The 13,301-nt window shown below is 59.5% G+C and overlaps 1 protein-coding gene across 1 annotated transcript in view; it reads left to right on the top strand.

Annotated features, from left to right (window-relative positions):
* ints3 (integrator complex subunit 3) overlaps positions 1–12,189 on the top strand; it is a 105,444-nt gene extending 93,255 nt beyond the window's left edge. The window contains 4 exon segments of the mRNA XM_052045709.1: positions 4,306–4,406; positions 6,423–6,495; positions 9,464–9,617; positions 11,638–12,189. Of these exon segments, the coding sequence (XP_051901669.1) occupies positions 4,306–4,406; positions 6,423–6,495; positions 9,464–9,617; positions 11,638–11,712 (403 nt within the window). The 3' untranslated portion in view covers positions 11,713–12,189.
* Positions 12,190–13,301: the final 1,112 nt, after the last annotated feature.

Raw genomic sequence — 13,301 nt, 5'->3', positions numbered from 1 at the left:
AAAAATATCCCAGCCTATCCAGCCTCCCGTTGTATCTTAAGCCCTCCAGTCCCCGTAACATCCTGGTGAATCTTTTCTGCGCCCTCTCCAGCTGAATGACATCCTTCTGTAGCTGGGCGACCAGAACTGCACAACAATCATTAGCCTGCACCCGTAGCTTATTCCATCAGCTCTCTGTTGATTCCTTGGTTGCTTACCTACACTCGGGTCATTTGCAGAGGTACAGTTAACTCACCTGGACGTCTTTGGGATGTGGGAGGAACTGGAGCACCCAAGGAAAACTGAGATCGTGCAAACTCAGCACAGACTGCGTCACTCTGGGCTGACGGGAGGTACCACAGTGGGTGAAGCCGCTGCCTCACATCCCCAGGGAGCTGGGTTCGATCCCCACCTCTCCCGCTGTCTGTGTGTGGAGTCTACACGTTCTCCCTGTGACCGGGTGGGTTTCCCCAGGTGCTCCGGCTCCCTCCCACATCCCAACCACGTGCGGGCTGGTAGGTTAATTATCCGCTGTAAGGTGTCCCTGGTGTGTGGGTGAGTGGGAGAATCTGGGAGGGGGAAATGTGGGGAGAATAAAATGGGATTAGTGTGGATGGGTGCCTGGAGCCTGTTTCCATGTTGTATGACTCTGGAGCAGTGGGAATGGGGAGGATGTTTCCATCAGTGGGAGAGTCCAGGATCAAGGGCACAGCCTCGGAATAAAGGGACATTCCTTTAGAACAGAGATGAGCAGGAATTTCTTCAGCCAGAGGGTGGTGAATCTGTGGGATTCATTGGGTGTATCTAAGGAAGAGATTGCTAGGTTCTTGATTGGAGGGGGTGAAGGGTAATGGGGAGGTGGGAGAATGGGGTTGAAAAAAATTAGCCATAAGTGAATGGCGGAGCAGAGTCGATGGGCTGAATGGCCTAATTCTGCTCCTGTATCTTATGGGGAATCCAGAAGAGGATCAGGATTGGGCAATGCTGTAAGCCACTGCCGGCGTCGAGGGGGACGGCCTGTGCCCGAGGGGAACGGCCTGTGCCCAGAAGGGGAGCACTGAGCAGGATACTGGGAGAATTCACCGTTCCTTGCCTGGGTTTCGGCCCCCTGGTGCGAGGAGGGATTTTCCCGCGATAAAGGCGAGAGATGGCAATGACCCCTGAGGTGACAGAGTTGTCTTCAGAGAAAGATTGGGCACGTGGAGCCTTCAGGGCTGGGAGATGATGCCTTAGAACCAGAGGATTTTCAGGGATTCTCGGCTGCTAGAAGGTGACCCTGTGCTGGGGAGAACTTGGCACCAGGGGTATGGCTTGAGAATAACAGGTTAAGATGGAGGTGAGGGGGTAATTCTTCTCTGAGAGGGTGGTGAAGTCAGGGGTGGCACACCTGGTAGAGCCACTGTCTCTCAACACCAACGAGACCGGTTTGATCCCCACCTCCAGCGCTGTCTGTCTGTGTGTGGAGTTTGATGCTCTCCCTGTGACCGCGTGGGTTTCCTCCCAATGATAGAAAAATAGGGGGCTATGTGGGAGGGAAGTGTTAGATAGATCTTAGAGCAGGATAAAATGTCTGCACAACATTGTGGGCCGAAGGGCCTGGACTGTGCTGTTGTGTTCTATGTTCTATCCCAAGGATATGTGGGGTCTGTGGGCATGTGAAAGGGGATGGGGAAATCAGTGGGGGAATGGGATTGCGTAGAGAGCTAGTATAGACTTGATGGGCCCAGTGGCTGCCTCCGATGTTGCAGGGAAGTGCACCAGAGAGGAGCGGAACAGAATCAAACATGGCCAGAGTTCTGGTCGTTCGTGCAGTCGAGGGTTGTGAAGGTGGGATGAGGCAGTGGAGCTGAGGTCAGGGTCACATCATTGAGTGGTGGAGCAGGCTCCTGGGTGTGATATCCTTGTGACACCCTGGCCCACTGACCAGCGCTGTGGCCAAGACAGCAGCTTCAGCCCCTCCGGTTCAGACGCAGCAGCTCCCCTGTGAAGGGAGATGGTGCAACGCTGCCATCTGGTGGGGACAGGGTCCCTCTGCTGTGACTGCAGAAAACACTGTCCTGGTGTATCCTGCACAACGGCTGCAGGTAATTCACACAGAGACCGAGCCTCACTGAAAGGTTCTTCACCCTCTGCTCTTTAACCCACTCTACCGCAACCTTTCCTTTCCTTTTGTTTCTTCTCTCTCTCCTTCCCCCCCTCCCCTCTCTCCTTCCCCCCCTCCCCTCTCTCCTTCCCCCCCCTCCCCTCTCTCCTTCCCCCCTCCCCTCTCTCCTTCCCCCCTCCCCTCTCTCCTTCCCCCCTCCCTCTCTCCTTCCCCCCTCCCCTCTCTCCTTCCCCCCTCTCTCCTTCCCCCTCTCTCCTTCCCCCTCTCTCCTTCCCCCCTCTCTCCTTCCCCCCTCTCTCCTTCCCCCCTCTCTCCTTCCCCCCTCTCTCCCTCCCCCCTCTCTCCTTCCCCCCTCTCTCCTTCCCCCCTCTCTCCTTCCCCCCTCTCTCCTTCCCCCCTCTCTCCTTCCCCCCTCTCTCCTTCCCCCTCTCTCCTTCCCCCTCTCTCCTTCCCCCCTCATCTCTTCCCCCCCTCTCTCCGTCCCCCCTCTCTCCGTCCCCCCTCTCTCCTTCCCCCCTCTCTCCTTCCCCCCTCTCTCCTTGCCCCCCCTCTCTCCGCCCCCCCTCTCTCCGCCCCCCCTCTCTCCGCCCCCCCTCTCTCCGCCCCCCCTCTCTCCGCCCCCCCTCTCTCCGCCCCCCCTCTCTCCGCCCCCCTCTCTCCGCCCCCCCTCTCTCCGCCCCCCCTCTCTATCCGCCCCCCCTCTCTCCGCCCCCCCACTCTCCCGCCCCCCCTCTCTCCGCCCCCCCTCTCTCCGCCCCCCTCTCTCCGCCCCCCCTCTCTCCCGCCCCCCCTCTCTCTCCGCCCCCCCTCTCTCCGCCCCCCCTCTCTCCGACCCCCCCTCTCTCCGCCCCCCCTCTCTCCGCCCCCCCTCTCTCCGCCCCCCTCTCTCCGCCCCCCCTCTCTCCGCCCCCCCTCTCTCCGCCCCCCCTCTCTCCGCCCCCCCTCTCTCCGCCCCCCCTCTCTCCGCCCCCACCTCTCTCCGCCCCCCTCTCTCCGCCCCCCCTCTCTCCGCCCCCCCTCTCTCCGCCCCCCCTCTCTCCGCCCCCCCTCTCTCCGCCCCCCATCTCTCCGCCCCCCCTCTCTCCGCCCCCCCTCTCTCCGCCCCCCCTCTCTCCGCCCCCCCTCTCTCCGCCCCCCCTCTCTCCGCCCCCCCTCTCTCCGCCCCCCTCTCTCCGCCCCCCCTCTCTCCGCCCCCCCTCTCTCTGCCCCCCCTCTCTCCTTGCCCCCCCTCTCTCCTTGCCCCCCCTCTCTCCTTGCCCCCCTCTCTCCTTGCCCCCCCTCTCTCCTTGCCCCCCCTCTCTCCTTGCCCCCCCTCTCTCCTTGCCCCCCCTCTCTCCTTGCCCCCCTCTCTCCTTGCCCCCCCTCTCTCCTTGCCCCCCCTCTCTCCTTGCCCCCCCTCTCTCCTTGCCCCCCTCTCTCCTTGCCCCCCCTCTCTCCTTGCCCCCCCTCTCTCCTTGCCCCCCCTCTCTCCTTGCCCCCCCTCTCTCCTTGCCCCCCTCTCTCCTTGCCCCCCTCTCTCCTTGCCCCCCCTCTCTCCTTGCCCCCCTCTCTCCTTGCCCCCCCTCTCTCCTTGCCCCCCCTCTCTCCTTGCCCCCCCTCTCTCCTTGCCCCCCCTCTCTCCTTGCCCCCCCTCTCTCCTTGCCCCCCCTCTCTCCTTGCCCCCCCTCTCTCCTTGCCCCCCCTCTCTCCTTGCCCCCCCTCTCTCCTTGCCCCCCCTCTCTCCTTGCCCCCCCCTCTCTCCTTGCCCCCCCCTCTCCTTGCCCCTCTCTCCTTGCCCCCCCTCTCCTTGCCCCCCCCTCTCCTTGCCCCCCCCTCTCCTTGCCCCCCCCTCTCCTTGCCCCCCCCTCTCCTTGCCCCCCCCTCTCCTTGCCCCCCCCTCTCCTTGCCCCCCCTCTCCTTGCCCCCCCCTCTCCTTGCCCCCCCTCTCTCCTTGCCCCCCCTCTCTCCTTGCCCCCCCTCTCTCCTTGCCCCCCCCTCTCCTTGCCCCCCCTCTCTCCTTGCCCCCCCTCTCTCCTTGCCCCCCCTCTCTCCTTGCCCCCCCTCTCTCCTTGCCCCCCCTCTCTCCTTGCCCCCCTCTCTCCTTGCCCCCCTCTCTCCTTGCCCCCCCTCTCTCCTTGCCCCCACGTAAGATGCTCTTGTCTCCACTTCACACATGCGTGAATCCTCCCGCAATGTACTTTGTTTAAAAGGCTCCACCATCTCATTCCTTTGTGTCTCCCCAGCCTGCGGAGTTCCAGCAGCAAACTGGCCCAGCTCACCCTGGAGCAGATCCTGGAACATCTGGCCAACCTGCGACTCTGCCTCCTCCCCACCAAGCAGAACTGTGAGTGGTAACGCCGGCAGATTGCGCAGAGCATACCGCTGCTCAACAGCACCGAGACGAGAAAAGCAAACCCAGCACCAGTCCGTTTCCACAGGCATGGAATTCAAAGGCAGGGAGGTTACTAAAGGCTGCTTCAGGCTAAAGTGATCACAGTTCTGGTCTCTGTCTCCCTGGGTTGGACCACCCTGGGAGCACTGCACAGTTCTGGTGTCTGTATCCCTTGATTAGACCACACTGGGAGCTCTGTGCACAGTTCAGCTCTCTGTCTCCCTGGGTTGGACCACACTTGGAGCACTGTGCACAGTTCTGCTCTCTGTCTCCCTGGGTTGGACCACACTGGGAGCACTATGCACAGTTCTGGCCTCCACCGCCCTCTGTGGCAACGGATCCCACAGGTTCTCCGCCCTCTGGCTGAAGAAATTCCTCATCTCAGTTCTAAAGGGATGTCTCTTTATTCTGAGGCTGTGCCCTCGGATCCTGGACTCTCCTACTGATGCCCTCTGAACTCCACCCGATTACAGGCTCAGAGACGTCAAACCAAGAAGAACCAGGGTTACCAGCGATCCCACACCTCATGAACGAAGAAAATAATTCCTTTGTGTACCGCTTCTCTCGGGTCAGCCCTGTAATGCAAGGGCTCGAACTGTACATAGTGGACTGACATGTTTTGTACCCTTTGAGCCTCACTTCCCTGCTCTTAAATTCCGTGCCTTGGACACTGGAGGAAGTCAAATGTAAGACGGTCGCCAACCATTCCTGTTGGGGACTCGGGGTGGGATATAAACCTCTTCGCTCAGAGAGCGGCGGGAATCTGGAGCTCGCTCCCACAGGGAGTGTGGTTGGTGGGAGAGCGGAGGATGGAAGGGGTAGATTTAAACACGGGAGGGAGAGAGGGGTTGTAGAGGGGTGCACGAGTAGAGGGGCCAAACAGCCTGATTCGGGGGCTTTAATTCTGGTTGATTGGGGTTTCGCTTCTGCTTTGTCTCCTGGATTTAGATTTGAACTGGAGGGGGCTGAGGCTGAGAGGGGGGCACACAAACTGAGCGTTGGGTGGGCTGCCGAGCTGGTGTCCCGGGGGTGGTGGGGTGCGGGGGTTCCTCCTTCAGCAGCCCCAGTTGAGGGTGGGTGGTCCCACAGTGGAGGGGATGGAAATGAGTCGTCCCATGGTGGTGGGAGCGATCTCACAACAGAAGGGGCAACGGTGGGGGACAGTCAGTCCCATGGCGGAGGGGGGGAGAGGGCGGGTGGTCCCACTGCAGAGATGTTGCGGTCCCATGGCGAAGGGGGTTAGGGTGAGCAGTCCCACGGCTGAGATGTATGTTGTGTCATGGCAGAGGGGGTGAGGGTGGGCAGTCCCACAGCAGGGGTCAGGGCAGGTGGTCCCACTGCAGAGGTGTATGTGGTCCCACAGCAGAGGGGGTGAGGGTGGGCAGTCCCACGGCAGAAGGGGGGTCAGGGCAGGTTGTCTCACGGAAGAGGTGTATGTGGTCCTGTGGCGGAGGGGTGAGGGGTGGGTGGTCCCACAGCAAAGGGGCGTCAGGGCAGGTTGTCTCACGGCAGAGGTGTATGTGGTCCCGTGGCAGAGGGGGTGAGGGTGGGCAGTCCCACGGCAGAAGGGGGGGTCAGGGCAGGTTGTCTCACAGAAGAGGTGTATGTGGTCCTGTGGCGGAGGGGGTGAGGGTGGGTGGTCCCACAGCAAAGGGGCGTCAGGGCAGGTTGTCTCACGGCAGAGGTGTATGTGGTCCCGTGGCAGAGGGGGTGAGGGTGGGCAGTCCCACGGCAGAAGGGGGGGTCAGGGCAGGTTGTCTCACGGCAGAGGTGTATGTGGTCCCGTGGCAGAGGGGGTGAGGGTGGGCAGTCCCACGGCAGAGTGGGCGAGGGCAGGTGGTCCCACAGTGGAGCTGTGTGCGGTCCCATGGCGGAGGTGTATGCAAGCAGACAGCGGTCTGGGACTGCGGCCTCTCTTTACACCCACCACTGTACTGATGCCAACCTGTCCTGTTCCTGCCCCCACAGTCTTCGCCCAGACGCCGATTCTCCAGGCTCTGCAGCACGTGCAGGCAAGCTGTGACGAGGCGCACAAGATGAAGTGAGTGTGGGTGGGTGGGGATGGGGGGAGAAGCTGCAGTCTCTGGCCCTCCCACCAGAGGGGGGTGTTGCCCAGGGTGACAAATGTCATGGTCAGCCCAAGCCGGGAGATCAGCAGACCCCAGGGTGTGGGCTGGTGATCGATGTCCCACCCGCTCCCCTGACGTGGCCCCAGAGATCTCAGTGCACCTCTGGAACAGAAGGGAGGCCATTCAGTCCCTCGAGTCTGTGCTGCCACCCGGTGAAACTGTAGCCGGTGTGCACCTTTGGCTCACCTTGTCCGCCCTGGTGACTGGGGAGAGCTGTGAACGTACATTCCAAATCCCCTCCCCACCAAACCATTTTTGGTTGGGGTTGGAGGGGTGGTGGCCACAGTTCAAAGGGTCCAAGATTTCCCCAAACATCTGAAAATGCAATTGATGATCCCCCCCACTTCCCTCTCTCCCCCCCCACTTCCCTCTCTCCCCCCCCACTTCCCTCTCTCCCCCCCACTTCCCTCTCTCCCCCCCCACTTCCCTCTCTCTCCCCCCCACTTCCCTCTCTCTCCCCCCCACTTCCCTCTCTCTCCCCCCCACTTCCCTCTCTCTCCCCCCCACTTCCCTCTCTCTCCCCCCCACTTCCCTCTCTCTCCCCCCCCACTTCCCTCTCTCTCCCCCCCCACTTCCCTCTCTCTCCCCCCCCACTTCCCTCTCTCTCCCCCCCCACTTCCCTCTCTCTCCCCCCCCACTTCCCTCTCTCTCCCCCCCCCACTTCCTCTCTCTCCCCCCCCACTTCCCTCTCTCTCCCCCCCCCCTTCCCTCTCTCTCCCCCCCACTTCCCTCTCTCTCCCCCCCCACTTCCCTCTCTCTCCCCCCCCACTTCCCTCTCTCTCCCCCCACTTCCCTCTCTCTCCCCCCCACTTCCCTCTCTCTCCCCCCCACTTCCCTCTCTCTCTCCCCCCACTTCCCTCTCTCTCACCCCCCACTTCCCTCTCTCTCCCCCCCCACGTCCCTCTCTCTCCCCCCCCACTTCCCTCTCTCTCCTCCCCCCCCACTTCCCTCTCTCTCCCCCCCCACTTCCCTCTCTCTCCCCCCCCACTTCCCTCTCTCTCCCCCCCCACTTCCCTCTCTCTCCCCCCCCACTTCCCTCTCTCTCCCCCCCCACTTCCTCTCTCTCCCCCACCCATTCCCTCTCTCTCCCCCCCCACTTCCCTCTCTCTCCCCCCCCACTTCCCTCTCTCTCCCCCCCCACTTCCTCTCTCTCCCCCCCACTTCCCTCTCTCTCCCCCCCCACTTCCCTCTCTCTCCCCCCCCACTTCCCTCTCTCTCCCCCCCCCACTTCCCTCTCTCTCCCCCCCCACTTCCCTCTCTCTCCCCCCCCACTTCCCTCTCTCTCCCCCCCCACTTCCCTCTCTCTCCCCCCCCACTTCCCTCTCTCTCCCCCCCACTTCCCTCTCTCTCCCCCCCCACTTCCCTCTCTCTCCCCCCCCCTTCCCTCTCTCTCCCCCCCCCTTCTCTCTCTCTCCCCCCCCACTTCTTCTCTCTCTCCCCCCACTTCCTCCTCTCTCCTCCCCCCCCACTTCCCTCTCTCTCCCCCCTTCCTCTCTCTCCTCCCCACTCCTCTCTCCCCCCTTCCCTCTTCCTCCTCCCCTCCTCCTCTCTCCCTTCCTCTCTCCCCCCCACTTCCCTCTCTCTCCCCCCCACTTCCCTCTCTCTCCCCCCCCACTTCCCTCTCTCTCCCCCCCCACTTCCCTCTCTCTCCCCCCCCACTTCCCTCTCTCTCCCCCCCACTTCCCTCTCTCTCCCCCCCCCTTCCCTCTCTCTCCCCCCCCACTTCCCTCTCTCTCCCCCCCCACTTCCCTCTCTCTCCCCCCCACTTCCCTCTCTCTCCCCCCCCACTTCCCTCTCGCTCTCCCCCCCACTTCCTCTCTCTCTCCCCCCCCACTTCCCTCTCTCTCCCCACCCCACTTCCCTCTCTCTCCCCCCCACTTCCCTCTCTCTCCCCCCCCACTTCCCTCTCTCTCCCCCCCCACTTCCCTCTCTCTCCCCCCCCACTTCCCTCTCTCTCCCCCCCCACTTCCCTCTCTCTCCCCCCACTTCCCTCTCTCTCCCCCCCCACTTCCCTCTCTCTCCCCCCCCACTTCCCTCTCTCTCCCCCCCCACTTCCCTCTCTCTCCCCCCCCCCACTTCCCTCTCTCTCCCCCCCCACTTCCCTCTCTCTCCCCCCCCACTTCCCTCTCTCTCCCCCCCCACTTCCCTCTCTCTCCCCCCCCCACTTCCCTCTCTCTCCCCCCCCCCACTTCCCTCTCTCTCCCCCCCCACTTCCCTCTCTCTCCCCCCCCACTTCCCTCTCTCTCCCCCCCCACTTCCCTCTCTCTCCCCCCCCACTTCCCTCTCTCTCCCCCCCCACTTCCCTCTCTCTCCCCCCCCACTTCCCTCTCTCTCCCCCCCCACTTCACTCTCTCTCCCCCCCCCACTTCACTCTCTTCCCCCCCCCACTTCACTCTCTTCCCCCCCCCCACTTCACTCTCTTCCCCCCCCCACTTCACTCTCTTCCCCCCCCCCCACTTCCCTCTCTTCCCCCCCCCCACTTCACTCTCTTCCCCCCCCACCCCCCACTTCACTCTCTCCCTTTTCTCTCACCCCTCCAACAAACAGAATGTGCGGCTGGAGCCTGGGCTGGGGGTCCGAGGTTCAGGGACGTGGGTGGGTGTGTGGTCCTCGTCTGTTTTTAACCCCCCCCCCCCAAACTCATGGGTTTCAGTGGAACACTTATTCTTCTGCCATGTAATGTAAAACGGAAACATGTTGGAAGTGCGTTGGCGAAACATCCAGTAGTCTGGAACATCAGGCAGCCCAGCAGCGAGGGTGCCGGACTATTGGAGTTCCGCTGTTTGTAAGATCCGGACGGGTCCCTCCAAGCTGCGGAGACGACAGTGGGCCACCGCTGCGTGCGTGTGCCGTAACCTCTCTGCCCACCTCGCCCTGCAGGTTCAGTGACCTGTTCGCCTTGGCTGATGACTACGAGGACTCCAGCAAACCGTCCCGGAGTCGGCGGAAGACGGCCGCCTCCAGCCCCCGGAGCAGGAAGAACGCCTCGCAGCCCATCGGCAACGACGAGGACTCCTCCTCCAGTAGCGGATCGGTATGTGTGCCCGTCCACCCGCGCTGGGAATGTTCAGAGGAGGTGTATAGGACTCTGGTCAGACCCCACTTGGAGTACTGTGCTTAGTTCTGATCGCCTCACTACAGGAAGAATGTGGAAGCCATAGAGAAGGTGCAGAGGAGATTTACAAGGATGCTGCCTGGATTGGGGAGCATGCCTTATGAAAACAGGTTGAGGGAACTCGGTCTTTTCTCCTTGGAGCGACTGAGGATGAGGGGGGACCTGATAGAGGTGTATGAGATAATGAGAGGCGTTGATCGTGTGGATAGTCAGAGGCTTTTTCCCAGGGCTGAAATGGTGGCCACAAGAGGACACAGGTTTAAGGTGCTGGGGAGTAGGTACAGAGGAGATGTCAGGGGTAAGTTTTATACTCAGAGAGTGGTGAGTGTGTGGAATGGGCTGCCGGCAACGGTGGTGGAGGCGGATACGATAGGGTCTTTTAAGAGACTGTTGTATAGGTACATGGAGCTGAGAAAAATAGAGGGCTATGGGTAAGCCTAGTCATTTCTAAGGTAGGGACATGTTCGGCACAGCTTTGTGGGCCAAAGGGCCTGAACTGTGCTGTAGGTTTCCTATGTTTCTATGTGCGGGGCAAGTTTTTTTTTACACACAGAGAGCGGTGGGTGCCTGGGACGGGCTGCTGGGGTGGTGGTGGGAATAGATACAAGAGCAATATTTAAGAGTCTGTTCGACACATGAACAAAGTCAAAGTCGAGTTTATTGTCAGATGCACGTCCATGTGTGCACAGGGGCTGTGAAAATCTTACTTGCAGCAGCAACACCGGCACAGAGCATCAGATAAGCAGCATTCACAAGAAAAACATAAATTAAACACAATTTTTGCAAGAAAGAACACAATTAGAACAGGGAAAAATGTCTATTTTAGTGGACAGTGATCAAAGTGGTCATAGTGTTGCTGTACAGTAGTGATTAGGGTTGTGCCGGTTGGTTCAAGAACCGAATGGTTGAAGGGAAGTCTCTGTTCCTGAACCTGGTGGTGTGGGACTTCAGGCTTCTGTACCTCCTGCCCGATGGGAGCTGCAAGAAGATGGCATGGCCCGGATGACGGGGATCTTTGGATGTTGCCTCCTTGATGGTGGGGAGGGATGTGCCTGTGATGAACTGGGCAGAGAACATCCAGTGTATGGAGGGATGTGGGTCACGCACAGGTTGGTTTAATTCAGCATCGTGTTTGGCACGGACATCGTGGGCCGAAGGGCCTGTCCCTTTGCTGTTTGCTGTTCACTGTTCCACATCATCAACTACCTTCTCTTCTGAAGCACAAACTGAAAATGCTGGGAGATCTCAGCCAGTCATCTGTGGGAACCAGTCAATGATTCACCTCAATGACCCTCCGAACTGGGGGAAGAGTGGAGGCATAGAATTGGCTTATTATTGTCACACGTACCGAGGTACAGTGAGAAGCTTTTTGTTTGCCGTCCAGATAGATCATTCCTTGCATAAGTACGTCGACCCACGTCCCTCCATATCCTGGTAGTATAAACAGAATGCAGAATATAGAGTCACAAAGAGAGAGCAGTGCAAGTAGGCAAATAAAGAGGTCACAGGAAAGGGAAGTCTAAAACTAGAGGGCATAGGTTTAAGGTGGGAGGGGAGAGATTTAGTAGGAAACTGAGGGGCGACTTTTTCACACAGGGTGGTGGGTATGTGGAACGAGGTGCCAGTGGGGGTGGTAGAGGCAGGTACAATGTTTAAAAGACACTTGGAAAGGTCCGTGGATAGGAAAGGTTTGGAGGGATATGTACCAAACGCAGGGAAATGGGATTAGCACCTTGGTCGGCATGGACGAGTTGGGTCAAAGGGCCTGTTTCCATGCTGTATGACGACTCCTCTCGAAGCCTCCATCAGAGACCTTGGACCGATCTGACTTGGTTTAAATGAGGGGCAGCCAGGAGGGAGGGAGGGAAGGAGGGGTGGGTTTGTTTCCGGGCGAGGATCAGGGCATTTGTGACTCCGTGTTGTTCCCTCTCACCCACAGGAGGAGGAGGATGCAAAACCCAAGCCAAAAAGGAAAAGGAAATGTTCATCAGCCGTTGGTTCTGACAGCGACTGAGTGTGAGATTACCTGCGTGAGAGACAGACAGAGAGAGAGAGGGGCGGGGAACGGTTCCATCCACAGTGCCGATTCCACAATTCAATCCTCGCCACTGGAATTTTTTTTTTAAAAAAGAAAAAAAAATCAACCACACACAGACTCACACGTGAGAGCGACTGTCTCGCTGCACCGTGTCCACAGACAACCGGACAGAGGAGAGAGGGGCAGAGAAAAACGGGCACAGAGGCACGGAGACTGACGCCAGCAGTGTCGGCGGGAGTTGGCTGGAACTTCGATTCAGAGCGTGTGAGAGAGAGAGAGAGAGAGAAATGAGACAGTTAATCAGGAAACAAGAACTTGCAAAAAAAAAACGTCTCAACGGTGCAAGAGACAGTCTTGGATTCTTAAAAGTCACCAGAGTTTTTAAAAAGGGTTTATATTCGAAGCATCCTATTTTCTTAAAAAAAATGTAAATAAATAAACTACGTCTTATAATTTCCATTTTATTCATTTACAGGATGATGACTTCAGTGGCAAGGCCAGCATTTATTGTAGGGCTCGAGGGTAGGGAGTCACCTTGACCTACGGCAGTCTGTGTGTGGGTGGGTGGGGGGGGGGGGGGGGGGGGGATGGAACTCCGATGGTACAGTTGGGAGGGAGTTCCAGGATTTAGATCCCAGTGACGACGAAGGAACGGCTGATGTATTTCCAAGTCGGGATGGTGTGCAGGGGAACCAGCAGGTGGTGGTGTTCCCCCTGCGCCTCGGTGGTAGAGCCGTCAGGTTTGGGAGGTGCTGTCGGAGGAGTCCATGTTGCATTTTGTTGATGGTACGCGGTGGGGGAATGAATAGTTGGAATGGTGGATTGGGTCCCGCCGAGCAAGCGGCTTTGTCCTGGATGTTGCTGGCCACCTTGAGTGCAGTTTATTCCGTCGCACTCGTGGCTCATTGATGCTGGAAGTGTTTTGTAGCGTTTAGGAGGGAATCGTTTGCTGTGGGATTCCCAGTCTCTGACCTGTTGTTGCCGTGATACTTGCGTGGCTGTGAGTTTCTGGGTAGTGGTCACCATCCCAGTAGGGTGCAGGTAGAAGATACGGCGATGGGAATGCAATTGAATGTCAGGGGTAGGAGGCTCGACTCTTGTTGGAGGTGGTCATTATCTCTCAGCCGTGCCTGGACGTTACCTGGGCCTTGCTGTGTGCAGGCGTGGGCTGCTTTGTTTCCTGAGGGGTTGCAAATGAATTTGAAAGTCTTGCAATCATCAGTGAGCATCCTCAGGAGGGCCATTAATGAAGCATTGGACCTAGGAACTCCCATGGTGATGTCCTGCAGCTGGGATGATTGACCACCGATTACCACAACCATCTTCCCTCGAGTTATGGTTCCCTCTCTGATGCCCAGTGACTCGGTTCATCGTGACCTCTTGGTGTAGCATTGGACCAAGTGTGGCCTTAATGCCAAGGGCAGATGCTCTCGCCTCACCCCTGCAGTTTGTGTTTAGACCAAGGCTGTGGTGTGGTCTGCGGCCAAGTAGTGCCTGATGGAAGCCGGACACCAGAGACGGCAGGATCTGGAATCTGGTGCAACACACAATGCTGGTGGAGCTCA

The sequence above is a fragment of the Pristis pectinata genome, chromosome 40, assembly GCF_009764475.1.
Source record: "Pristis pectinata isolate sPriPec2 chromosome 40, sPriPec2.1.pri, whole genome shotgun sequence".
Classification (NCBI taxonomy): Eukaryota; Metazoa; Chordata; class Chondrichthyes; order Rhinopristiformes; family Pristidae; genus Pristis; species Pristis pectinata.
This window is presented reverse-complemented; position numbering and strand designations above follow the sequence as displayed.